A 23,100-nucleotide genomic window follows, 5' to 3' on the forward strand; every position below is an offset into this window, starting at 1 on the left:
CATTGCAAAGCCAGTCTCATCAAAATTCCAGATATCATCCTCATGTATACCATGTTCTTTAATAGCATCATGCACAGTCCCAAACCATTGCTTTAGGACCTTTGGGTCCTCCTGCTTTGCACACTGGTATGTTATCCTCCAATTATACCTTGTACGTAGTTCAGGACGGCGTTTAATAAAGGAAGAGGCCCAGTTGACTCCAAGGACTGCAGTGGGATCTTTTGTACATTCACGAAGTAAGATCTGTGCCATTCCACGTAAAAACTCTGGCCAGACTGAAAAACCTCGTTTATCTGCATTGAGAAGTTGCTTGACAAGAGATTCCTCTTCAACGGCAGTCAATTTATGGCCACTGGCACGTGTTTCTGAACGTGGTTGGATTCCATCAAGCCGATTAATAAAAGTAGACTTTGGCACCCCAAAAACTGCTGCTGCCTTTGATTTTGATTGAATTTTTTTGCTTCTATACGCGCTGATGGCCATTTGAATTCGATTTTCTTGAGAAAGAGGCATTTTAGATGATGGTGGTGACAAAATGACGCGTTGAAGTATGATTGTTGGAAAATTGCGGAGGAAGTGGACGGGACGGCCGTGTGGACGGCTCGGCCGTGGATTACGTTAGTTACAGTACTCCGGAGTACGTAAGTAGACAAGGATCATCGACACCTCAGGCCTCAACAACAGGGTCCGATAGTAAGCGCAAGATTATTGGCACATCCTTTTTTATGCTGAAAAGATTTGGGAGAATAAATGGGCTAGAAGGGTAATATACAGTAGTTACACACTAATATGTGTGGTAATGCTAGAATACAAATCGCTGTAATTCACCCCACTCTGACTAGATCGAAGACATGACTTGATGGTATTTCTTTTCCTTTTTATAGCCGTTTCCTTTTCAGCATCCCTGTCACAGATAGAAAAGATATAGGAAGAAAACATCAATAGAATACTCATTCATCTCTTCCCCAAGACTCCTTCCGCAACTGCCGGTCTTCCCTGGCCATCCGCCGCTTTGTGCCCCATCTAGATTGCACTGCTTCAAGCACTTGCCGCTGGATCTCTTTCTTCTGTGGACTAGCCTCGCATACCATAGCAATAAACATTGGCGAGCAGTCAAAACGTTTGGCAAGTTTCCATCGGCTCCAGGTCATGGGGTCACTGAGTCGGAGTCTGCGGATTTCCTCGATGTCCGACTGATTCAAGTGGTACTTCTTCTCGGGAGTGGATTTGAAAACGGGAGGAAGCTCCTTTGCATTGTGGCTGTTCGTGGAAGCATCTGTACGTAGGCCTCTTCGAATGTCGTCGGCGGGCAGGAACTTTGTTGGCGTGTGATACACAGAAGGTGCGCTTGAAGGAGGATTGTAGATGATTTGTTCTTGGAATTGATCTGACGAAGCACCAAACGAAGCATCTGGCTTAACACGTAGGCGCTGTTTCGTACGTCTGTAGGAGGATTGATTCCGCCGCGATTCTATAGCGACAGACTCGGATAGTGAGGGCAGGAGAAATGGGAGGGTAAGGAAGGGTCGTTTCGGAGCAACAAGAACAGCGGTCATTATGAACAAATATACTTCACAAGTTTGTTGCTTTTCAATGAGGTTTTATTCTCTGGGCGTTGCCCGTGGTTTCATGCAGAGATTGAAACTAGAGTGACGCAGCGAGAATCAGCAAAAGACGGCATTAAACGGGAGGGAAGTATGAGGGGATATACAATTCTTGTATATCTGTCGCTATATGACGAATTCTGGTCTGTTTCGATTTTCATGCAGGTATGAGCCCGGACTGGCTTTAAGTCAACATCGGGTTTTGCACGAACATTATTTTTTCCCGAATTGCAAGTGAGTCCCGTGACATCGCATGCAGCCCGCTTACTAACCAATACTTTAAGTTACTCAAGTTAGATTACCGAGGATTCGTACTCTCTACTACTACTTCGTATGGAGTGAACAAATTAAACTACAATAGCAGACTAGTTCGATCGTGTTTGCTTTACATTTGTATCTCATCTCGACCCAAGTACAAGTAGATCCTCGGGGCTTTTACCCGGCCTTCCTGCATCCACAGAAGGTGATATGTATGGTACTATGGCGTACAGGCGCATTCCCCTATTTGCAAACATATGACACTAGAGCCCCATATGTCTATGACTTCTTAACACTCGCCACTGCATCTAGGGCTTGTTGAAACCTAGAACGAATGTCTGGAATATCCTCTAATCCAACACTTACTCTCACCAAGTCAAAATCAATGCCAAACGAGCTTGCCTGCGAAGTGTCAGACAGAACACATGTTGTGAATGAGACGAGAAATTTATCGGATCAAATAATACTTACCCATTCCAATTCGTTGTAGTGTGCTATCAACGTGTACGGACAACTGGGGTTTATCGTTAGCATTTAATGTTAAATTATACAGACAACAAGAAACTTGCCTCAGAGTGAAATTGGTCCCAAGACTAGGTCCCTTCATAACTTCCAAGTTATCAAAGAAAGCCGTCGCCTCGGGAGTTGTGTGAAAAGTAACGGAAAAGAGACCGCCGTAACCCCCGTTAGGGTTGCGGACGTTATCGTAGAATGGCTTTGAAGGGCCATACTTGGGATAGTAAATTTCTTTCACTATAACATATCAAATCAGCAACGAATGGGTCAAACCGACATGACAATTTACTTACCCAGTGGCGATTCTTTCAACATCGCCGTGATATCCTCCGAAGTCTTGTTAATCTTCTCAATTCTCGGCACGAAGTCACGGCTATTTCTTTCAAGAAACACCGCGTCTTCCGCCCAGTAATCATCCTCGTATTCTTTGTTGAATGCATTTTTCAAATCTTGATAGAAGCGTCCGTGTGGATTGATGACGGCGCTCCCCCCCATAACGTTGCTGTCCCCACTGAAGATTTTCGTCAAGCTGCTAACAACGATGTCTGCGTATGGAAGCACGTTAATATTGAGGAAGTTGCCAACGGTCTCATCCACCACTACAAGAAACTCGTATTTGTCGGCAAGTGACCGTATCCTTCTAAGATCTGGCGTTTTGAGTAGCGGGTTACCAGGCACTTCAGTGAAAAGGGCGAGAAACCTTTCACCGTTGACCAAGCGCGACTCCAAGTCATCTAAGTCTCCAGACGAACCGTGTCCGTAGAATAAGCATCCTGGGCCCCATTTTTCAAGCACTTTCAGCGTATCAATATATGGGAAGCCGAAACAGATGCTCTTCATGGGGCCTCTAGCAGCCAGAGCGATTTGATGGGCATTGAAAATCGAGCCCATTCCGCTGGGAAAGAGGTAGACGTCGTCTTCGGTCAATCCCGCCACTCGCCCCTCATCTGATGCCTTTTCAAGAGCCTCGCTCAATTCAACATCAGCAGTCATAACACCTGCTATCCGTCTGCGGACGGCCAACTTCGCTTGATCGGCCAAAGAAGTGTTTAGGTTCCGACCAAACCGCTCCTCAATAAACTGGGAGTATTCCCGGCCGTCTTGGGCCCCATCAACTGCGGGAGATGCGCTTGGCGTTGTTCCGGTGCCTCGAGAAAGCCCGCTGACAGATCCTTTACCCTGGTATCTTCGCGGTCCTTTACAGGGTCTTTGTGCAGCAGCGTCGGCCATTGCTGACCTGCTCTCCTCCACAAGAAAATTGTCTTCCAGGGCTTTGAGACAAAATTCGCCACGGCGGCTTGACACTCCATTGCCAGTGTGTTGCCATACTTGCTTGGCGATTGACGCATACTCTTTGGGATATATCACGCATGAGAGGAGCGACGTCACTGCGGGGGACTCGGCATCAGTGCGGGTGCACGGGACGAAGTTCACGATTCGCACTCTTGAATATTCTTCTGGGGGTATCCTCGATAGAACGAACGAATGGCACACATTCGCGGTTTTTGGTGATGGAAATAGAGTAGCCGACTCGGTTTCGGGATCACCCTGGCGACGCATAACTTCTCGAGCAAGGCCCTGGATTATGGGATGGACGAAAAACCTCGGATAACCACATTGCATCTTCTTTGCGAGCCATTCAGCGCCTTCTTCATAAGCCACGTTTGCTTCCCACGTCGGAAGCGACACGCTGACTGCCTTCTCATTGTTAGCAACTTTACATGCAATTATGTTAGATCCCGCAAGAAAAAGGGCACTGTTGGCAATTAAATATGCCAAGTAAAGGTAGGATTGAATGTCCCTGTTCCACTTGATCCGTTCTGAATCATAGAAAGGGCGAGAGGGGAGGAGGGGCCCGAATCATTACAGGCGCGGGGCTTTCAAGAACGTACATGGTCTGTGTTCGGAGGGACAGGCCCTCCAACATCCTGAAGCATGACGAACAGTTAAAAGAAAAAAGGGCGATGCAAACAGAGAATGCAGGATAAAAGGTCAATTGCTCTGGTTTATTTCTAAATCGAAGAACAAAGCAGAGTAGGATCCTTGTTACTATATGACGGAATACACTATGAGTAATTTTCAGTTATCAGTTCTCCGAGGGGAAAGTCCAGAGCGACTTCGGAGACAGGCGCAGAATAATAATGCATTTGCGCCGATTTGCCCGCTGGACAATTGCCAGACCTAGCATATCAATGAAGTTTTATCTGACCCTCCATAGTAAAATTGACATATTCTGGAGATGGCCATGGGCATCTACGGTCATATAAGTCTCACTGTGGTATTAATCATTACAAAAATTGATACAGTCACATGACTATAGATACATCGGAGATCGGAGATTAGCAGATACGAGGGAAAAAAAAAAAAAAAAGTTCAACTTCCTGACAGGCAAAAAGCAAAGGCCCAACAACCACGATCGGGCTGCTCAGTCATCAATTCTTTCTTTCTTTCTTTCTTTCTTTCTTTCTTTCTTTCTTTCTTTTTTTCTTTTACGTCTCACCTTGTCCTAAAATGTCAGATCACACTGCGAAGAGAAGGAAAATCAGTCCTTCTCCGGAGGATGGGCAGAATGGGAACGACCAGGTCGCTTCAAAAAACGCCGACAAGAATGCTTCTTCAGTAACAACTAGTACAACCAAAAGAGGGAAAAATGATCGCACAGCAGAGCTTGCGCTTGCCAGTGGCTTTTACAAATCAAGCTTCTTTAAGCTACAGATGGACGAATTGTTGACCGAGTTGCGACCGAACTACGATAAACAAGTCTCGAAGATCCAAGGAACTCTCCACAAGTTGAAGGAAATAATTGAACGCGTCCCTGATCGTGAACCGAAGCTCGCATTAGTTGCCGAAAAAGAATTGCGCAGCGAACATGGCATTGTCGTCCCATACCCTGCGCCCCGGCCAGGAAAAGATACGAAGTATAGCGTGTCGTATACGAAGCCGACGAACGTCAATGTGGTGGGTAGTTTCGCTCTCAGGACGGGCATAAGGTCGCAAGAGGCGTATACGGTTGATCTGGCTGTGACGATGCCAAACAGCCTCTTCCAGGAGAAAGACTATGCCAATCATAGATATTTTCACAAGCGGGCATACTACATCGCATGCCTTGCTGCCGGTATTCGAGAAGCAGACGACTTGAATGTCGATGTTAGATTTGGATTTCAGGACGGGGACAGTCTCCGTCCGCTTGTCATCTTGCAGCCCGGAGAGAATAGCGACATGCCCGCTAGATCGCAAATCCGTATCATCACCGCTATTAACGACAAACTATTTCCGATTGCACGTACCTTGCCTTCGAAAAATAACATACGCCAGGGTTCGTCGGCAGAGAAGCCCGACCATGAAAAGTCCACGCCGTTTTACAATGCAGCACTTCGTTCTGAAGCTACTGTGGCTCTATATCACAAGTATATATATTCGGCTTCCCGGAAATGCGAAGCTTTTCGAGAAGCTTGTATCCTTGGCCGTACATGGCTCCGACAACGAGGATTTGGATCTTCGTTTCAAAGCGGTGGGTTTGGTGGGTTTGAATGGACTGCCCTCATGTCTTTGCTGTTTGACGGTGGAGGGCCGAATGGAAAACCCATTCTTTTACCATCCTACAGCAGTTACCAGTTGTTCAAAGCCACTATACAATTTTTAGTGGGCCGGGATCTCAGTGAACCCGTGCTGTTTTTCGTTTCCGATGTACCGCTTCCCCCTGGTGGCCCAGTCTTGTATGATGGCAAGAGAGGACTCAACCTTTTCTATAAGACCATGCCTTGGTCCTATGAATTGCTCCGCCACGAAGCCACGATTACTCTCAGGATGTTGAACGAGTCTCGTGATGATAACTTTGAAAAGGTTTTCATACTCAAAATAAATGAGCCCACGCTGAGATATGACCGACTCATCTCCCTCCCATATTCGGACAATGGAGACGTCCTCCAAACGATTCGTCACCAAGCCGCAGTGCATGGAGTGGTCTCAAAAGCACTCGGAGACAGAGCTGACCTAATTTCGCTAAGCAATCGCAGCATCGAACCTTGGGCAGTCGGCGGAAAGCCTTCATTGAAGAAAGAGGGCGGAAACATCAACATTGGGTTACTTTTAAATTCCGAAAATGAATCGCGTGTTGTTGACCATGGTCCGTCCGCCGAGGAGAAGGAAGAAGCGGCATCATTCCGAGCTTTCTGGGGGGAGAAGGCGGAACTAAGACGTTTCAAGGACGGCAGTATCCTTGAAAGTTTGGTGTGGTCTGATCAACCATCTTCGCCATCTATCGTACGCCAGATTTTGGGCTATATTCTTCGTCGCCATTTCGATATCACCGAGCAAGACATCGGGTATGTAGGCGATGAGTACGACGAGAAGCTCCGTATCGGCGGCGATGGCATTGTTTCGTATAACAGCCCGTCATTCCAGCTTATTTCCGATGCGTTTAACTCGTTAGAACGATCTATCCAGAGCATGGACGATGTACCATTAACGATTAGGCAGCTAGCTCCTGCCAGTCCCCTTGCTCGATACACTGCGCTTCGAGCTCAAAATAGCGACAAGCCAGCAGACATTGTTCTTCAGTTTGAAAGCTCCGCACGTTGGCCTGATGATCTCGTGGCAATCCAGATGACGAAGATTGCCTTCCTTCTGAAGATAGGAGACTCCCTAGAATCATCAGGAGCTGCTTCGTCGTGTCGGGTTGGATTGGAGAACGAGTCAAGCAAGATCCTGAACAATGCTTTCCTCGACATCATTCATGAAACTGGTGTTCCTTTCCGTCTTCGGATTCATCATGACAGAGAGCAGACATTACTGGAGCGTCAACTTAAAGACAAGAGTATTAGTCCGCGCACGAAGGAAGAGGTTGCTTATGCTCTGTCTGTCTATAAGCGTCATTTTATCCAATCGCCCCGTTTCACACAAGCCATTCGAACGCTATGCACTCGTTTCCTGCTACTATCGCCCACAATCCGCCTTGTCAAATACTGGTTCAACTCCCATATTTTCGCAGGCCATGTGAACGAAGAGTTGATTGAACTACTGACCGTCCGCACTTTCACCCAGCCATACCCTTGGGAAGCCCCATCTAGCGTTATGGTCGGGTTCCTGAGGACTCTCCATTTTCTTTCTCGGTGGGATTGGCAGCAGGAGCCTCTGATAGTCGACCTTGGCGGAGAATTAAACCAGGATGTCACTGAGACGATACGCACGCGATTTTCTGCGTGGCGAAGCATCGACCCTGCCATGAACGCCGTTGTTTTGTTCGCAGCGTCGGATGTCGACCCTGACGGAGTGACTTGGACCCAATACGAAGCGCCCCCCAAGGTCGTGGCCGCTCGTATGTCAACTCTAGCCAAGGCAGCGATAAAGCTACTGCGGGAAAAAGGGCGTGATCTCGATGTGCCCAGCCTCTTCCAGACATCCCTAGCACCATACGATTTCATCCTCAATCTTCGATCAAAGCTGTTCAGTGATCGCTCGTCTTCGACGAAATTCAAGAACTTGGCCGAGTATGGCTCCCAAGGGCGATCCGATAAGCTGGCAATCGTCAAGTCGTTTGTTGGCGACATTCAAGCATGTTATAGCGAAAGCCTGCTTCTTTTTCATGGCGAGGACGATTGCAAGGTCATTGCAGGCCTTTGGAATCCTCAGACGGCCAAGCCCAGGAGCTTCAATTTAAAGACGGCATACTCTACATCTCCTGTCCATTCAAAGAAGGGGCATAGTGATCAAGTTTCCGTCAATCATCCTGCGATTTTGAACGAAATAGCTCGGTTAGGTACGTCGTTGATCGACGGTATTGAAGTACAGAAGGCTTAATTTGGGAGGTGGATAATTTGCACATATCAATGTAATATACTACCAACTACGCCATAGCAATGCAAATGAACAGGAACAGAAAAGACAATCGTTTTGTGACATCAGATGCAAAAAAAGACAATAATATAAGTAAAAAGGAAAGTCATTAACAATGGTTTCTATCTCCAAATTCATGACCCTGTCCTCGACTTCTCAGACTTTTCGATCGCTGCCTGAGAAGAGAACGAACAGTAACTATCCTTGATCGCAACAACTTCGTAAGTACCCTCGTCGGAAGTCTTGATGGTCTTCTTATGCTCGTAAGAGATATCGTGCTTGATGTCGAGAATTTCAGGCTTCCTCCCTCTTGGTGCGTTTGAACTCCGAATATACCTGTCAATAGCGTTAGTTTAGTTTGCCTTCAATTGGAATGTGGGAAAGACTTACGTGAACTCGAATGGTGGCGTGCCCCAGAAATCGAAATGCAGTTCTGCCTCTCCACCTTCGTGAATATCCACAATCGAGGTTTTACCTCTGCTGATTCTGACGCTGGGCATTTCGTGGATAGTTTTTGTGATATTTTTGTGCGCTTTACACCTGCCACTGGCCGTGTCGCTCACGGCGTTGATGGTGAAAACGCCAGGCCGTTCCGCAATACGACGGAAATCAGAAGTTCGAGATGTAGCCTTCCTTTGAGCATCGTTGAAAGTATAGAAAACATCGAACGGTGCATGGCCGGACAACGTGAAAGAAAGACGCTCTCCAACACAATAATCAGTCTTTGACTCGAGAGGAATGATCGTTGGCACATCGGAGACGGCAACCCTAACAGACGAAGTGTCGAGCTCGCTCGTCCGCTGACAGCCGCGGGCATCGCGGACCTTACGAATACTGACAACATGTTGACCCAGGTCCAGATGACGTCTGGGGATGGCAAGTTTGTGTCGATTGGAGTCGATGTTAGGAATAGTGACAGTCTCTGGCTTTGATTTTGAATGGTGCTTGATGTTGATTTCCAGAGAAAATGGAGGAACGCCCTCCAGCGTGATCGGAAGGTGTTCCTTGCCATCGGCATCTTCCTTACAGAAACCGTAGATATGACCAGGTGAATCGAACCGTGCCGATGGTAACGGGTTAACTTGCTGAGAAATTACCAGAGGGCTGCTTCGAGGATCATGATCGTAAAGGTTATCACCAACTTCCGTGAACTTGTAAGTGTAGCTTCCAGCTTCTGAAGTATCCATTCCCATGGACGCCACGCTCATGGCGGTCTTCAAGCTTTGTCGCCGAACGGAAGATGAGCCGCGAAGCGTTTTCCGCTGCTGCTCGTACTGAAGGCTGTATGGAGGGTTTCCTGCAAGCCGAAGCTCAACGCTGGAGTCATCACCCTGGCACACTTCAGGCTTCGCCACGTTATTATCCGGCCCGACAGGAGATCCATCGACAGCTGTGACCCGCGGTCGAGGTATCCAAGAGATGTCGAATACTTTGGCGTACTGATCGACAGTTCCAGGGCAAGAGCCGTCAGTAACACCGACAAGCTCATAATGCCCCTCATTATCCACAATTAAGATACTGTTTTCCTGCCAGAGCACTTTCTCAAGTGTTGGAGAATTGGCGTCCCCAACCTTGTACTTAACGGTCCATGGCCGTTCGCCGCTTAGTCTGAGAGGAATGTCGACTTTCGAACCTTGCAAAGCCAAGACGCTTCTCTTTCGGTCAATTTGGCCGAACGACACATGGGGTGGCTTAGGGCGGGCGTCGACCTTGATATTGTCCTTCAAAATCCGCTTGCAGTTCGACCGGTCTTTGATATTTGTCAGGACAAGGTTGTACTCCCCACCGCTGACGAGTCGGTCGGTCACGATACTTGCGACATCGCTTTCAGATTCAAGAACATATTTAGTCTTCTTGCCGTTGTGGACAAGTTCGTATTGCAGGGTCCAAGGCGATTCGCCGATGAAGGCAATGTCGACAGATACTGGCTCGCCAAAGCAAGCTTTTCGCACTTCTCTGGATCCGATAAAATGGGCAGAGGCCGGAGGCTTGACATCCTGTTCTAAAACGGGTGTTTTGTCTTTCAAAGACCGCGGAGCATAGACAGCATCTGCAACGTCAAGGAAACGATATCGGTAAAAGCCTGCTTCGGAAGGTGTAAAATCAAGTTGAGTACGCAGTCCATCAACATTGAGCGACTTGGTCTCAACGCCTCTGGAATGCTCGACACTGTACCGAAGGCGGAACGGCGGCGAGCCCGTAAAGTCCAAGTCGACGAGTAACCCAACCGAGTTATTAGCACATTTGTCGAAGATCTTCTCATGTCGGACACCCAACTCAGGCTCGGGCGGGTTGTGCAGATAACACGAAGAGGGTTCCATGATATCTCCCGAGCAGTGTTGACTTGAAATGGCATCCAACGTATACCAGCCGGGATCCTTTATCTGAGGATTTAGGTCAAGACTCTTCAAAGATAATTGACGAGTCTTCTGGCCGGTTCCGCTAAACGAATATGTGAGTGAGAAAGGCCCGTCCCCGTTGTATCCTCTACCGACAGGCTGATATTTAACTGGTAGATCGATGCTGTCGCCTTTAGCAACTTCTAAGAAGTGCCGGTCATCGCATCCAGACAAGGACAATCGGGGTCTTTCGTGAACGGAGAATTGGTGCGACTGCGATGAGTACTTCGCTGATGGGCGGTCCATCTCGTCCAAGGCTGTCGAATAATTCGCCACGTTTCCAGAACCATCATGGATTTCCTCAATAGCGTAAAACCATTCGCCTCCAGCATTCAAAGACTCATTCAAAGGAACCTCAATTCTCTGGCTCTGAGCCCAGGATACGTCCATTTGCCGTGAGCTGAAAAGCGCACCGGTGCGCTTCTGGCTTAACAATGGCGAGCGCAAGCTATCCGGCTGGATGGTTTGGAAAGAAAAGCCGCGGTCAAGATTATTCACCTGCCTGCTGTACTTGATCTTCAATGGAGGCGTTCCTTCGACCTCCAATACCAGATTCGACAGCTCTCCTCGACATTTGTGTGTAATAGTGTTCTTGATAGTAGCACGAGGGCAGGGGACCACAAGTGCATCAGAGGCTTGCATGTGGACTTCAAGGTTGGATTTATCCACAACCCTCTGCAAACGATAGATTCCAGGCCGCCGCACTGGGTACAGTAGATCACGGTGGGATCCCGGATCGGGGCTCGACAGCTGCTTGTCCGCCTGACGCTTCATCTGCTTCAATTGTTTTGACGGGATAGAAATTGTCTCGTTACCACCGTTGTCGAAATCTAGGCGGAACAGCTCGATAATGATCGGGTCGGTTTGGTTGACACGGATGGGCAAGTCCATTGAGCTCTTGTGCGAATCTAGACAAAGTGGCGTATGATCCGGATTGAGAACGGCAGAACTAGACTCATCAGTAACCAGCCTCATAGACGGGAGAAAATACCAAGAATGAGAAAAACTTACCCCTCCGGCAGAATATGGACGATTTGCTTTCCCAGAATAAGCGATGAATTGTGAATGATGTCTCCCGGTTTGACACTTCGCTCAGAGATCGACAACTCCCTATCGTAAGCCAACTTGGCCACTCCCGAAAGCCATGCGGCCACTGGAATCTACTCCCAAATTAGCAGGATATTCCACCAGGCTTGTAGACGAGAGGAAACGACAAAGCCGCACGTACCGGAATGCGAAACATCAAAAACATATTGCCAACAATATGGATCAGAAAGATCGAAAGCGTCGTCGGAAAAGCCCATTCGAGCCATGGTATCCGCAGCGCCTGGAGACCGAAAAGGAAAATGCCGTCAATCAAGTTCCACTTCATGAAAAGCCATGTCGAATCCAGGTCGTCTGATGCAGACCAAGATTCATACAACCGCCAAGTATTGAGAGCAATATAAAACGCCACGACGTAGAGTCTTTGCGAAGGTGCATCTATCAAATTGGTCGGCACTAGCGGTGAAGAAGAGCTGTCGACATCCTGAGAGACTTTTGGGGTAGGATTGAGCTCTCTGGGCTCGCGAGGCCTAGGCGATTTGAATGCTGGAGTGCTGGGCCCGTAGCTTCCATAGTTCCTTGTTCGTTGGGCTGTCTGAGGCGTTTGAGGGAACGCAGACCGAAGTCGAGGAGTGCCGTTCATGGCATGCTGTGGTCGCGGAGATCACTTCTTTTGGGGAGATATTTGTGAGTACTTTGTAGTGACAGGATTTTATTCAGATAATTTGAGGGGAAGCGTACCTAGACCTGGGTGGGATGAAGAGGAAACAACCAGAGACCGAAAAATCCTTGGCGGTTCTCACTTGAGTACACGCAGAGATAAAAGGCACCAATAGGAGTTGGGACTATAACAATTAGTCCCCTCCGGAGAAAGGCAAGGAGTAAATGGCAGCACCTGTCTACCACCTGGAAATAGCTTTAAATCAGAGGGTAAAGAAAAATGATGACGGAGGAGAAGCAGCCAAAGCAGCAAAAGAAGTTCCGCGCGTGGAGTCGCGTTTGGAGCAGAAGCTTCGGCCAATCAGGTGCATGGGCCGATGACCTCTCTTCTACCAACATTCATTTGATTCATTCTTCCAGCAACTAAAAAAGTTCTTCTTACTTCCTCCTGGTCTATTCAACTGTGCTTAAGAAAACAAATCACTGCGCAATCAGATCAGATCATGAGTGGATGCGCCAGACCAAGGAGACCCAGCCCACAGTCTGGGGAAGAAGACTCCGATGAAACATCCCAGCCAATAGAACTGAAGCCAGATGAATGGAATGGATTCTGTGAAATTGAATCAGAGCCTGTAAGTCATTGGGAGTCGAGAAAAGGAGCATAGACCAAATATCTAACTCTAATCAAGGCCTTTTTCAATGTGATGCTCCGGGAATTTGGCGTCAAGGGCGTCAAAGTGCAAGAAGTCGTGTCATTAGAAGAGGAATTGCTCGCATTTCTGAAGTATGTTCTGTTAAATTGCCGGTTTCTTCTCGTGCTTCTCTAACCAATCCCGCTTCATGTGAACAGCAAACCCGTCTACGGCTTGATCTTCCTTTTTCGCTGGCGAGAGGACGATCCTGAAAAGCAGGAACCAAGCTGCCCTGAAGGGCTTTGGTTTGCCAATCAGGTTAGTGGCTTCAGGACCAGATAAACTGAATTAAAGGCTGATGCACCGAAACAGACAGCTAGTAATGCCTGCGGCAGTGTGGCATTATTAAACATCGTCAATAATATAGAAGGCATTGAACTGGGTGAGAATTTACAGCAGTTCAAAGATTTTACCATGTCTTTTACACCTGCATTGCGGGGCGATGCCATCAATAATTTCGAATTTGTCAAACGAATACACAATTCGTTTGCACGGTATGCTTTGCTCTCACCTTCCGTCAGTCTTCATTTCTGACAATGACTATTTAGTAAGATGGACATGCGCAATGTTGATCTACAACTGAAAAATGAAGCAACTTCCCGGCGGCGGACCAAAAGTACTCGGGACGACGAGGCAGACGCGGGATTTCATTTTATTGCATTCGTCCCAGCGATGGGTAAAGTGTGGAAGTTTGACGGATTAGAACGCCAGCCCCAGTCCATAGGAGATTGCCCGGAAAATGACTGGCTAGACTTGGTCAGCCCCAACATCTTGACGAGAATGGAGGAGTACGAAGAAGACCAGATTGAATTTTCCATTTTGAGCTTAGGCAGAGATCCTCTTCTTGGCCTTACGGAAAAGTTGGCTGTCAACGTCAAAAGTCTAGAGGTTGTCAATAAGCGCCTCAGGGACACGACCAATTCTGAGACTGCTACGGCCGACGACACTGAAGACAACACTATTCTGGGACCCGATGCATCATTATCCCTGACAAGAGAGGCAATCGACCATGCCGAAATCCCCGCAGATCAAAAAGAGGCGTACGAAAGTTGTTCTGAAGAATTGAACCAATGCCGTCAGAAGCTCAGTGAAGAACAGCAAGAGCTTCGGGCCGCCATCCGAGAAGAACAACAGTCAAAAAATGCCGACGATGACTATGCAGCAGGCCGGCGATACAACTATGGATCGACCGTAGGTAAATGGGTAGGCACTTTAGCGCGTAAAGGGGTCCTTGAGGATCAGGCTGTTTAATTATTCTTTTACGTGCTTGCTATAGATAGTAATAAGTATACTTCCGCGCGTGAACCTCGTGGGAGATTCGATTGGCCGACAGTTTCTCTCAGTAAAACAGTCTTTTGAGTCCTGTGATCGCCCATCGTGGTGTGTCGCTCCATTGTTCAGACGGTCAGGAAGACCTCTCTCTCTCTCTCTCTCTCTCTGTGTGTGTGTGTGTGTGTGTGTGTGTATCTCTGTTTCTATGGTAAAGGCATCCCTGAAGTCGACCAAAAAGGGTAAAAGAGAAGACGTCCGTCGTCATTGCGAGGGACACCGCCTGGACACCGTTTTTTCGCCAGGTCAATTCAATTCACCTCTGCGACTTTTGACTTCTACTATTTCTCTTCTGTTTTCTTTTACGACTTCTTCTCCTTCTAATATTTGCCGTACTCTGAAATTGATTACGGGTTTGCCACATAGTTTCTTGGTCTTCTCTTATTCATCATCTTATCATCGAGATTATCGTCATCAACCACCAACCAACCGCCCCTTCACCGTTTCTCTGTACTTTGACATTTCAAAGGAGAGAAGAGAACAATAATATATATTTCAGTATTCCGCCATGTCATCAGCGTCTGCTGCTACCGCGCCTGAAAAGGCACCGGACGACTCGTCAAAGTTGAAGACCTTCCTCTCTATCCTTCGGAAGTATGCGTTGACCTTACCACTTCCCATCGTTGATGTCGATATGCTCCGTCACAGTTCGCTCGATCGATACTGACTCAATGGCTTCGTGTCAGGTTCGTCGGTGTGGCAGACATTGCATCCGTCCGCTTCTCTTTACCTGCACATCTTCTGGAACCAACACCAAACTTGGGTAAGGTCCCAGACTTAATTATACACGCATTTGCAGCTGTGCAGTGGGCTGATAGATACTGGGTTATTATTCAGAATATTGGAACTATCTCGATAGACCGGAGACCTTTGCAAGGTCAGCAAGATAGCCTGTCCATCGTAACGTCACAACAACACGTTTTCTTCTGACACAGGAGTCACAGCATTGGCAAATCGGATGATGAATTGGGACGGATGCTGGAGGTCTTGCGGTTCTGGTTCACCAAGGACCTGGTATATTCCGTCTGAACATTGGTGTTTCTGAGAGATGGTTGAACTGAACCTATGGCAGAAATACATCAAGGGCAAGCCGTGCAAACCTTATAATTCTACGCTGGGCGAGTTTTTCCGGGTGAGTAAAATATATGGATGCGCGCACGTGTGTATGTGTGGCTAACCCTTTTCGTTTTTGGAATATCCAGTGCAAGTGGGAAGTCGAGGACAGCGCACCGGGAATATCCGTTCCCTCCGGTCCAAACAGCCAGAATGGGAGCACTTCTGTTGATGATGGTGGTGGTGGAAAACCGGTCAAGGTATGCTACCTGACCGAACAGACGTCTCACCATCCGCCAGTGTCCGCCTTCTACATCGAATGCCCCGATCGCGGTGTTTCGGCTCGGGGTTTCGATCAAATCAGTGCCAAGTTCACTGGCACAAGCGTCCGTGTTGTGCCGGGTGAATATAATCGGGGAATCTTCGTCAATGTCGAAAAGAGGGGCAATGAAGAGTACCAGATGTCCCATCCTGCTGCTCATCTTGGAGGTATTTTAAGAGGGGCACTGTCGATTACTGTCTCAGATACATGCTATGTCACATGTCCTAGAACACGCATTAAAACGATCCTCCAGTACCAAGAGGACAGTTGGATTGGCCGGGCCCAGTACAAGGTTGAAGGCTTGGTCTTCCGGTACAACCCAGACAACGATACTGCGACAAAAATAAAAGACGTGCCGGAAGGCGATGTCTTGGCCCGAATCAGCGGATCGTGGCATGGCCAAATTCACTATACTCTAGCCGGGACAACCGATTCCCAACTGTTAATCGACATCGCTCCTCTTTTCCCAGCTGCTAAGACTATCCCTCCTGAGGAGATTCAGTTGTCTAATGAGTCTCGCAAGTTCTGGTCGGGGGTCACAGAAGCCATCCTGGACAAGCGGTACAGCCAAGCCACAAAGCTGAAGCAAGATATCGAGGAGCGACAGCGTCAGAAGGCGGCCGAACGAAAGCAAAACAACGAAACATGGCAGCCGCGCTTCTTCACGAGTCCAACCACAATTTCGGGCAAACCGGAGCTGACTGAAGAAGGTCGTCAAGCACTTCAGGGAGTAAGCAATGGTGAATATAAACTGGAGGAAAGCGAAAAACTGGGCGCATAGATCTTCCCTTGTCCAATTGTCTTAATGATTTTGTTTTGTTGATATGTCAGCGCAATCAGTGAGAGATCACGACTCTTCAGTTATTTTCTTGGTTTGTTTGTGTACTTCTGATGAGAATATTCTCGGTACCAATTGAGAAATCAATTGTTAGTCCACATTTTCTCGAGGCCGGCCTATATAAGGAAGACAAGACTGTACGATATCTCTAATTAGTTATGGTCAAGATAAACCTGGCCATGACCGAATATATTCTGTAACCAAAACAATATTCACCATCCACAGGAAGTAAGAAAAGTAGAAATTATATACAATCCAAGAGTAACAAATAAACAGACAACTCGTTCAACCATGATCATGCATAATCCCCTAGTCAAGTCCTCCATCCAGTATCACGCCGTTACTCCCAATGAATCAGAAACCCGATTCTCATAAAACGCATTATAATCCATGACAAATAGCACCAGGCCTAAGCAGCAGCAGCAGCGGTGGCGGCAGTGGCTACCTTATTGAACCCGGCTGTCACCGTCTTGGTGATATCCTCATTCTTATGCGGCAAAAGGGACAAGGCATACGCGACATCGTTCCACTGCCGCTCTGTCTCGCATCGAGGAAGACGAGCGGCAAGTTTCTCTGCCAATTGCCGGGCGTGTTTTTCCTAGATAAGTATTGTTATTAGTTGTCTGCAATAGAAGAACAAAGAAAATAGGACATTGAGAGCATACCTTTTCAACGAAGCCAATCAAGAATTTGATGATGCGGCGCAAAGAAGTTTCCTCGAGGTTGCGCTCCGCGCTCAGCAGACTAAACATGTCGACAAAGTGGTTGTACACTGCGTTATCCTTGCCAGCCAGTTCTGTGAAGAACATGCGCGCCAGATCAGCAATCCGCTTGTCGCTGTCTTCCAGACACTTGGCCATTTCACCGAGCTGTCCTTTGACCTTGACTTGACCCGCCAGAATCAGGAAGGTCAGCGTCATGAGACAGGTACGTTTGACTGAGTGATCGTCATCATTCAACCGCCGGTACAGGAAGTCGGTGTTCTCGTCGATAAGGTGGTTAAAGCAGACCGCCATGTCACCAAGGGCAATGACCGCATTGCTACGGACTGTCGGGTCCTCAGAGCGCTCCATGATTGTGATCAGGAGTGGAAGGTTCTTTTCACAGTACTCAGCCGAGACGCACATGAGTTTCGCCATGCATAGAGTCGCCGCTGCTTGTAGGTTGCGATCCGAGTACGTGTTACTGTTTGCGCAAATCTCTTCAACCAATGGTCCAAAGTTGGACAACAGGGAGTTCTCCCCGTACAAGAGTTCTCGCTCACGAATGTGGTTCATGGCATCTGTGAAGTCGTCTTCGGTCGTTCCACCGATCAAATCCAATTCGTCATCTTCTGCGGATTGGTTGTTTTGAGCCGCTTGGCTGACCGGCTTGTTTTTCTCCTGCTCTGCCTTGCGGCGCTTAAAGTCGAGTTCGCAAAGCTCGAGATGAACGATTTGTTTGATTGCGATGTGACCGACAACGAATAGCAGTTGGGAAAGAGCAGCAGATGTGGTCTTGGGCCTTGCACCCTGGCCATCTGACGATGCTGTTCCTGGGCGTTGCTCATCGCCGTCTGCGGCCTCCGCCGATGGGGAAGGTCGTTGCAATTGTGGTTGAAAGACGAATCTGGTCTTCCGTTTGAGAATATCAGAGCACAGTACGTCCGGATGTTTAGACAGTGCATAGATCGCACTGACAGCTTGTTCTGCCACTCCAAACCACTCCTTGCTATCCGATACGATCTCAACCATGGCGGCAAGCTTGGCAAGAACAGGGTGATCATTCGTAAGTTTTGGAATACCGGCGTCCTTTGATTTGGCCTGGCGACCAGGTACCATTCTCCGTAGCGCGACACATGTATACTTTGCAAGCACAAGATCTGCTCTTCCGAGGCCCCCAAGACCGATGCGCAGCATGGTTTCGATCTCTCTGATGACAACTTCGGGATCCGCCAAAGCAAGCATTCCAAGAACGATGATAGCACCTCGGCGCTGCGTCTTGGATATTTCCTTCTTCTGAACACCGTAAACTTGCCAGAGCTTCGCGATGACAGCTTCTGAAATGTGACCCGCATTCATCATCGTACTAAGTAACTGTTCAAGGCAAGTAAGTTCGGCAGGAGTCGAACCAAACGTTAAACTGATCATGTTCCGGGCAATATAGTTAGCAGCGTCATTGGTGCTAAAGGAGTCTGGCGCTTCGAAGAAAAGCCCCTTGTAACAGTCGATCAAATGTGTCTGCACTCCTTTACCCTCATCACTGTTCCCTTTAGTCCAGATCAGCCGCAGCATTCGCCGAATACCGCTGCGCGCAGTCTCAATCTTGTAGGCATCAATCATCACGAAGAAATCCATCGCTTCGATAACCTCACTCTTATTTTTAGATGATAAGAGCTGGGAGACGGTTCCAGAGGCCGTGTGGAGGACTTCGATAAAGCGAATAGCCTCGCTGTAGTACTTTCTCGTCAGTTGGAGTCTGGTAAGCAACTCAGATGTTGCTGCTTGTTCTGCAGCCTTCTGCATCGCTACAGCTTTCTGTTCTTCTGTCATCCGAGGCGCTTTGGAGGGAGAATCTTCTGGCAACTGTGTTGCATCGTCCAAAAGTTCACTGTCAATTTGCATACCCTCGTCTCCGTCAAAGCCAGGTGTCTCAGGAGGCCTCAATGCATTCAACTCGACGTCGACAGCCTCAAGCCGGGCATTCCATTCTTGGTAAGAAAGTTGTCCTCCATGCATGACGCTGAATGGATGAGTCGCGACCAGCTTTCCGAGTAGCTTTATCGCATTTCGTCGCACATTGCTGCTCTTATCCTCCAAGCTTCTCGCTGCAAGCTCAGCAACTGCCTGTCTGCGTTTGGGGAATTTCTGTTCGAGGTCGCATATCTTCAAGTACACTTGGATGGCTCGGCAGCGACAGTAAGGGTTGATGTCAAGGAAGCGCTCTTCGAGGACGTCGAAAAAGGCGTTAATTTGCGTCTTGTAGTTTTCACTTGGCTCTTCTTGTTTACTCAAGTCAATGAGGAGGTTTCCGCAGACTTCAATCACGGCACAACGGAGGGTATACGACTGTGAAGGTATTTAGTTCCCTTTCGTTTGCGATCAGCGCAGGGGAGGCAGCGAAGGAGCACCATACCTCGCTATCGAGCTGCTTCGCCAAGAGGGTCATTTGTTTAATGATTAAGCGAGGCGTAAGTTCTGAGAGCTTCACGATAAATGCAGACACCGATTTCGGTCCCCTTGTATCGTTGGAGTTGAACTCCTTGTTCGCCAGTTCCCTGTGCCAGGTTAGCCTATTGCTCATAGCCATGTCATATTTCGGCGCGAAAGTACTTTAGAATCTCATCCGAAAGTTGTGGATAGTCGTATTGTTCTGCAAGGATATGGAGGAACTCTGCCATCGGCTCGGATAAGTGTTCGAAGTACGTCAAGCTCTGTACAATCGATGTCTGGGCTCCTAAAGTGACCATTCTTTTAGCAGCTTGTTCCCATTGTTTGCAACATCAAGAAGCTTACCGAAGGCATGACCATGATGCTTGACGGCGATGCAAAGGACCTTGAAAGCATGCATGCGGATTGCCATGCTCTTTACCCGTTGCTCACTCTCCAACATGAGGTAGACTGAGCGGGTAAACAGATTAATGAAGGTGTCACGGTCTGAGGTGGTCAGGAATATGCGGCCAAGTTTGAGTTTCATAATTTTGCACATTGTCTCCATGGACATCTGGATTTGGGGCGTCCAGTCCCAGTGGCCGTCTCCTCGCGCGCTTGCTTTGGACTTGGACTTCCCAGCGCCCCTCCTTGCCGGTGCAGCCTCCGCGGGCTTTTCGGCCACCTTAATTTCAACAGCCGACAGAGCCCACTGAAGCAAGAAGCCGTACATCTCCAATAGCTGCTTGTGGTGTTGAATGGAATCTTGCTCATCGGACTCGAGATCGCCGTGGATGGTGTCCGCTTCGACTGATAACCCGGATACAACTAGATCTAGAAGTTTGCTGAGGGAGCGCGTAGGGACGAAGGTCGAATACCTATTAAGAGTCCACAAGTTCAGCGCTCAATCCATCAAAATCGGAGTGATCAATGCACACTTTAACAAAAATTGTAATGAGTCAAAGAAGGATGACCTGGCCAGTCCTTCCGGGCTCTCTGCTACTCCATCCACAACGGAGTTCAACACATTGTCGACCAGTGTAGTTGATAATTGATCGGGGTCTGATTCGCAGTCTAGCAACTCGGAATCGGCATCGGGGGTGGGAACGGAGGTCGGGTCACTCAAGTAGAACTTGAGCGACTCGTTGATATTGAACTGGATCCTGTCCTCCATTATGGGTGAGCCTCGACGAAAAGAGGCGACAGATAGGGGAAGAGCAGGATCAAAATATGGAGGGGTCGAATATCGCGGGGTTTAGAGGCGAAGGGAGGAAGACAAAAACGAGTCGAGATGGCCGACCAGCGATGAAAACCAAACAAACATGTCGTTTGTTTGTATTTTTCCTATTCTGTACGCCCCGATAGCGCTATCGCATACGTATGTGACGTACTGTAATTCTGCTCTACACGTTTGATTGGTTATGGTCGAGAATACAGGTAATACACATGACACCGTATTGTACACCAGCGTAAATAAACAGCGACCATACCAGATCGGGCGACTTTCGCTCGCCGCTCTAACGGGCAAAAAAGAGACGCGCGCCAGACACATGCATTCGCGACTCGAGGTTGCAGACAGACGCCAGCGACGACTTGCACGACTAGTAGCGATTTCTTTCTCGATTAATTAACTGAATTGGTACTCCATTATATCAGATTTGAGGTCATATTCTTCCGACCGTCGTGAATAACCCCATTTATGTGATCCTCGTTGAACCCCTCACGCAAAGTGAACTCCCCTCCACTACTGCTTCGCCTTATATTCCCATACTATGTCGGCCCACCCAGCTCCTGCAGGAGTTTTCGAGCTGCAAAGGACCGACTCTCTGATACAATCTCGTGCGACCGGACCGAACTACGTGGTGGAAGATGATGCAGCGACAGATAGTGATGTCGAGAATCAACTCCAAGAGCAGAGCGATTTCGAAGATGATGAGGATATTGATGACTCGGTAAAGGAAGACATGAGGAAGCTGGAGGATTCATTTCCGGGAATTTCAGATCGATTTCGGTTGGTAAATAGAATTGGAGAAGGTAATGTCTTGCTGCATCTTCTCTCCGCGTTTCAGACCTATACAAATGAAGCCGAAAAGAAAAGAGCTTGTGACTGACGCCTGGTAAATTGCAGGTACATTCTCTACGGTGTACAAAGCAGAGGATCTCCTATACGATCATTATATCAACGACTGGGATATGTTTCAAGACAGCCAAAATGACACCTGGGAAAGTCCACCATCGAAACGGCGCCGGACCGAAGGCGATAATGGGAACGGTCGATCAGCGCCAGTAAAGCAAAAGAAACCGCGATACGTCGCATTGAAGAAGATTTACGTGACAAGCAGTCCGCTCCGGATTCAGAACGAATTAGAACTGCTTCATGATCTTCGTGGCTGCAGGTCCGTGTGTCCTCTGATCACTGCTTTTCGACATCTAGATCAGGTCGTTGCCGTCTTACCGTTTTTCCCTCACTCCGATTTCCGCATCCAATACCGTACATTCATGGTTGCCGACATGCGCCATTACTTCCGGTCTCTGTTTACCGCATTGCAATCAGTTCATAAGCACGGCATCCTGCATCGAGATATTAAGCCAACAAACTTTTTATACAACCCTGACATCCGTGAAGGCGTGCTGGTGGACTTCGGTCTTGCAGAGGTAAGTTAGGGTTTTTTTTGGAATAAGTCATAGAAGTGACCTAACCCGTGAACAGCGCGAAGGATCGGAATACACTGGTACCTGTCTTTGCACTAGCTCATCTGTGACGCGTCGAACCCGAATACTCCATAGCTATTACAGCACTCACTGCAACCCCGGCTCGTTATCCGTTGGCTATCCTAAGAATGATTCGCGGCCGTCGAGACGGGCTAACCGAGCAGGGACTCGTGGATTCCGAGCCCCGGAGGTCCTTTTCAAGTGTACCTGTCAGACAACTAAGATTGATATGTGGTCGACCGGTGTGATTCTGTTGACCTTACTTGGACGCCGTTTTCCATTCTTCAACTCGGCCGATGATATCGACGCCATGATCGAAATGGCGAGCATCTTTGGTACACGTCGCATGAAGGCCGCTGCGGCATTGCATGGGCAAATCTTCGAAACAAATATCCCAACAATTGGCGAAAAGGGTTACAGCTGGGAGAAACTAGTGAAATGGGCCAGTTGCGTTGAAGAACTGACAGAAAGTGAAAAACAAGCCACTCGTCTTCTGGCCGGTCTCATGGAACTCGACCCGCATAAGCGCCTGAGTGCGAAGGAGGCATTACAGCACGAGTTCTTCACGGACCCTAGAGACCATGATGTTGCATGGGGAGGGCACCCTGATAGCGGCGATTCGGGGGAAGAAGACGAAGGAGAGGTCGAACAAGATGAGGCGGATGAAGTAGCAATGCTGTGAGAAGAGCAGCCTCAAAAAAGAAACAAAA

The 23,100-nt window shown here is 48.2% G+C and overlaps 8 protein-coding genes across 8 annotated transcripts; 4 read left to right on the plus strand and 4 right to left on the minus strand.

The window, feature by feature from the left end:
- Nucleotides 1–726: 726 nt before the first annotated feature.
- Nucleotides 727–1,787, minus strand: ASPGLDRAFT_57830 (mitochondrial 54S ribosomal protein mL58). The gene is made up of 2 exons (XM_022548285.1): nucleotides 1,712–1,787; nucleotides 727–1,644 (listed from the first exon to the last, which is right to left on the minus strand). The coding sequence occupies exon 2, from the start codon at nucleotides 1,554–1,556 to the stop codon at nucleotides 951–953; it is 606 nt and encodes a 201-aa protein (XP_022400794.1). The 5' UTR covers nucleotides 1,557–1,644; nucleotides 1,712–1,787; the 3' UTR covers nucleotides 727–950.
- Nucleotides 1,788–1,918: 131 nt separating this feature from the next.
- ASPGLDRAFT_46894 (cystathionine gamma-synthase) lies at nucleotides 1,919–4,438 on the minus strand. Its single transcript, XM_022546550.1, has 5 exons — nucleotides 4,271–4,438; nucleotides 2,672–4,076; nucleotides 2,432–2,615; nucleotides 2,334–2,376; nucleotides 1,919–2,264 (listed from the first exon to the last, which is right to left on the minus strand). Exons 1-5 carry the CDS (start codon nucleotides 4,313–4,315, stop codon nucleotides 2,142–2,144), a joined length of 1,800 nt encoding a protein of 599 aa, XP_022400795.1. The 5' UTR covers nucleotides 4,316–4,438; the 3' UTR covers nucleotides 1,919–2,141.
- Nucleotides 4,439–4,889: 451 nt separating this feature from the next.
- On the plus strand, nucleotides 4,890–8,177 carry ASPGLDRAFT_126042 (rRNA-processing protein UTP22; the record flags this gene model as incomplete). The annotated part of the gene is made up of 1 exon (XM_022540620.1): nucleotides 4,890–8,177. The coding sequence occupies one exon, from the start codon at nucleotides 4,890–4,892 to the stop codon at nucleotides 8,175–8,177; it is 3,288 nt and encodes a 1,095-aa protein (XP_022400796.1).
- An 85-nt stretch (nucleotides 8,178–8,262) lies between these two features.
- On the minus strand, nucleotides 8,263–12,582 carry ASPGLDRAFT_289181 (putative nuclear envelope pore membrane protein). The gene is made up of 5 exons (XM_022543800.1): nucleotides 12,398–12,582; nucleotides 11,841–12,326; nucleotides 11,624–11,772; nucleotides 8,604–11,561; nucleotides 8,263–8,549 (listed from the first exon to the last, which is right to left on the minus strand). Exons 2-5 carry the CDS (start codon nucleotides 12,297–12,299, stop codon nucleotides 8,348–8,350), a joined length of 3,768 nt encoding a protein of 1,255 aa, XP_022400797.1. The 5' UTR covers nucleotides 12,300–12,326; nucleotides 12,398–12,582; the 3' UTR covers nucleotides 8,263–8,347.
- Nucleotides 12,583–12,727: 145 nt separating this feature from the next.
- Nucleotides 12,728–14,335, plus strand: ASPGLDRAFT_149155 (ubiquitin C-terminal hydrolase 37). The gene is made up of 5 exons (XM_022542000.1): nucleotides 12,728–12,948; nucleotides 13,006–13,100; nucleotides 13,167–13,266; nucleotides 13,321–13,502; nucleotides 13,557–14,335. Exons 1-5 carry the CDS (start codon nucleotides 12,820–12,822, stop codon nucleotides 14,257–14,259), a joined length of 1,209 nt encoding a protein of 402 aa, XP_022400798.1. The 5' UTR covers nucleotides 12,728–12,819; the 3' UTR covers nucleotides 14,260–14,335.
- Nucleotides 14,336–14,410: 75 nt separating this feature from the next.
- ASPGLDRAFT_289129 (putative oxysterol binding protein (Orp8)) lies at nucleotides 14,411–16,766 on the plus strand. The gene is made up of 6 exons (XM_022543798.1): nucleotides 14,411–14,931; nucleotides 15,024–15,100; nucleotides 15,175–15,214; nucleotides 15,282–15,351; nucleotides 15,410–15,469; nucleotides 15,540–16,766. Exons 1-6 carry the CDS (start codon nucleotides 14,846–14,848, stop codon nucleotides 16,491–16,493), a joined length of 1,287 nt encoding a protein of 428 aa, XP_022400799.1. The 5' UTR covers nucleotides 14,411–14,845; the 3' UTR covers nucleotides 16,494–16,766.
- Nucleotides 16,767–16,959: 193 nt separating this feature from the next.
- ASPGLDRAFT_126646 (condensin subunit YCS4) lies at nucleotides 16,960–20,852 on the minus strand (the record flags this gene model as incomplete). Its single annotated transcript, XM_022540656.1, has 6 exons — nucleotides 16,960–17,148; nucleotides 17,216–19,597; nucleotides 19,665–19,806; nucleotides 19,862–19,985; nucleotides 20,045–20,556; nucleotides 20,617–20,852. 6 exons carry the CDS (start codon nucleotides 20,850–20,852, stop codon nucleotides 16,960–16,962), a joined length of 3,585 nt encoding a protein of 1,194 aa, XP_022400800.1.
- A 598-nt stretch (nucleotides 20,853–21,450) lies between these two features.
- ASPGLDRAFT_25577 (serine/threonine protein kinase CDC7) lies at nucleotides 21,451–23,072 on the plus strand (the record flags this gene model as incomplete). The annotated part of the gene is made up of 3 exons (XM_022543500.1): nucleotides 21,451–21,712; nucleotides 21,807–22,333; nucleotides 22,389–23,072. 3 exons carry the CDS (start codon nucleotides 21,451–21,453, stop codon nucleotides 23,070–23,072), a joined length of 1,473 nt encoding a protein of 490 aa, XP_022400801.1.
- Nucleotides 23,073–23,100: the final 28 nt, after the last annotated feature.

The sequence above is a fragment of the Aspergillus glaucus genome, assembly GCF_001890805.1.
Source record: "Aspergillus glaucus CBS 516.65 unplaced genomic scaffold ASPGLscaffold_10, whole genome shotgun sequence".
In the NCBI taxonomy this organism is placed as follows: Eukaryota; Fungi; Ascomycota; class Eurotiomycetes; order Eurotiales; family Aspergillaceae; genus Aspergillus; species Aspergillus glaucus.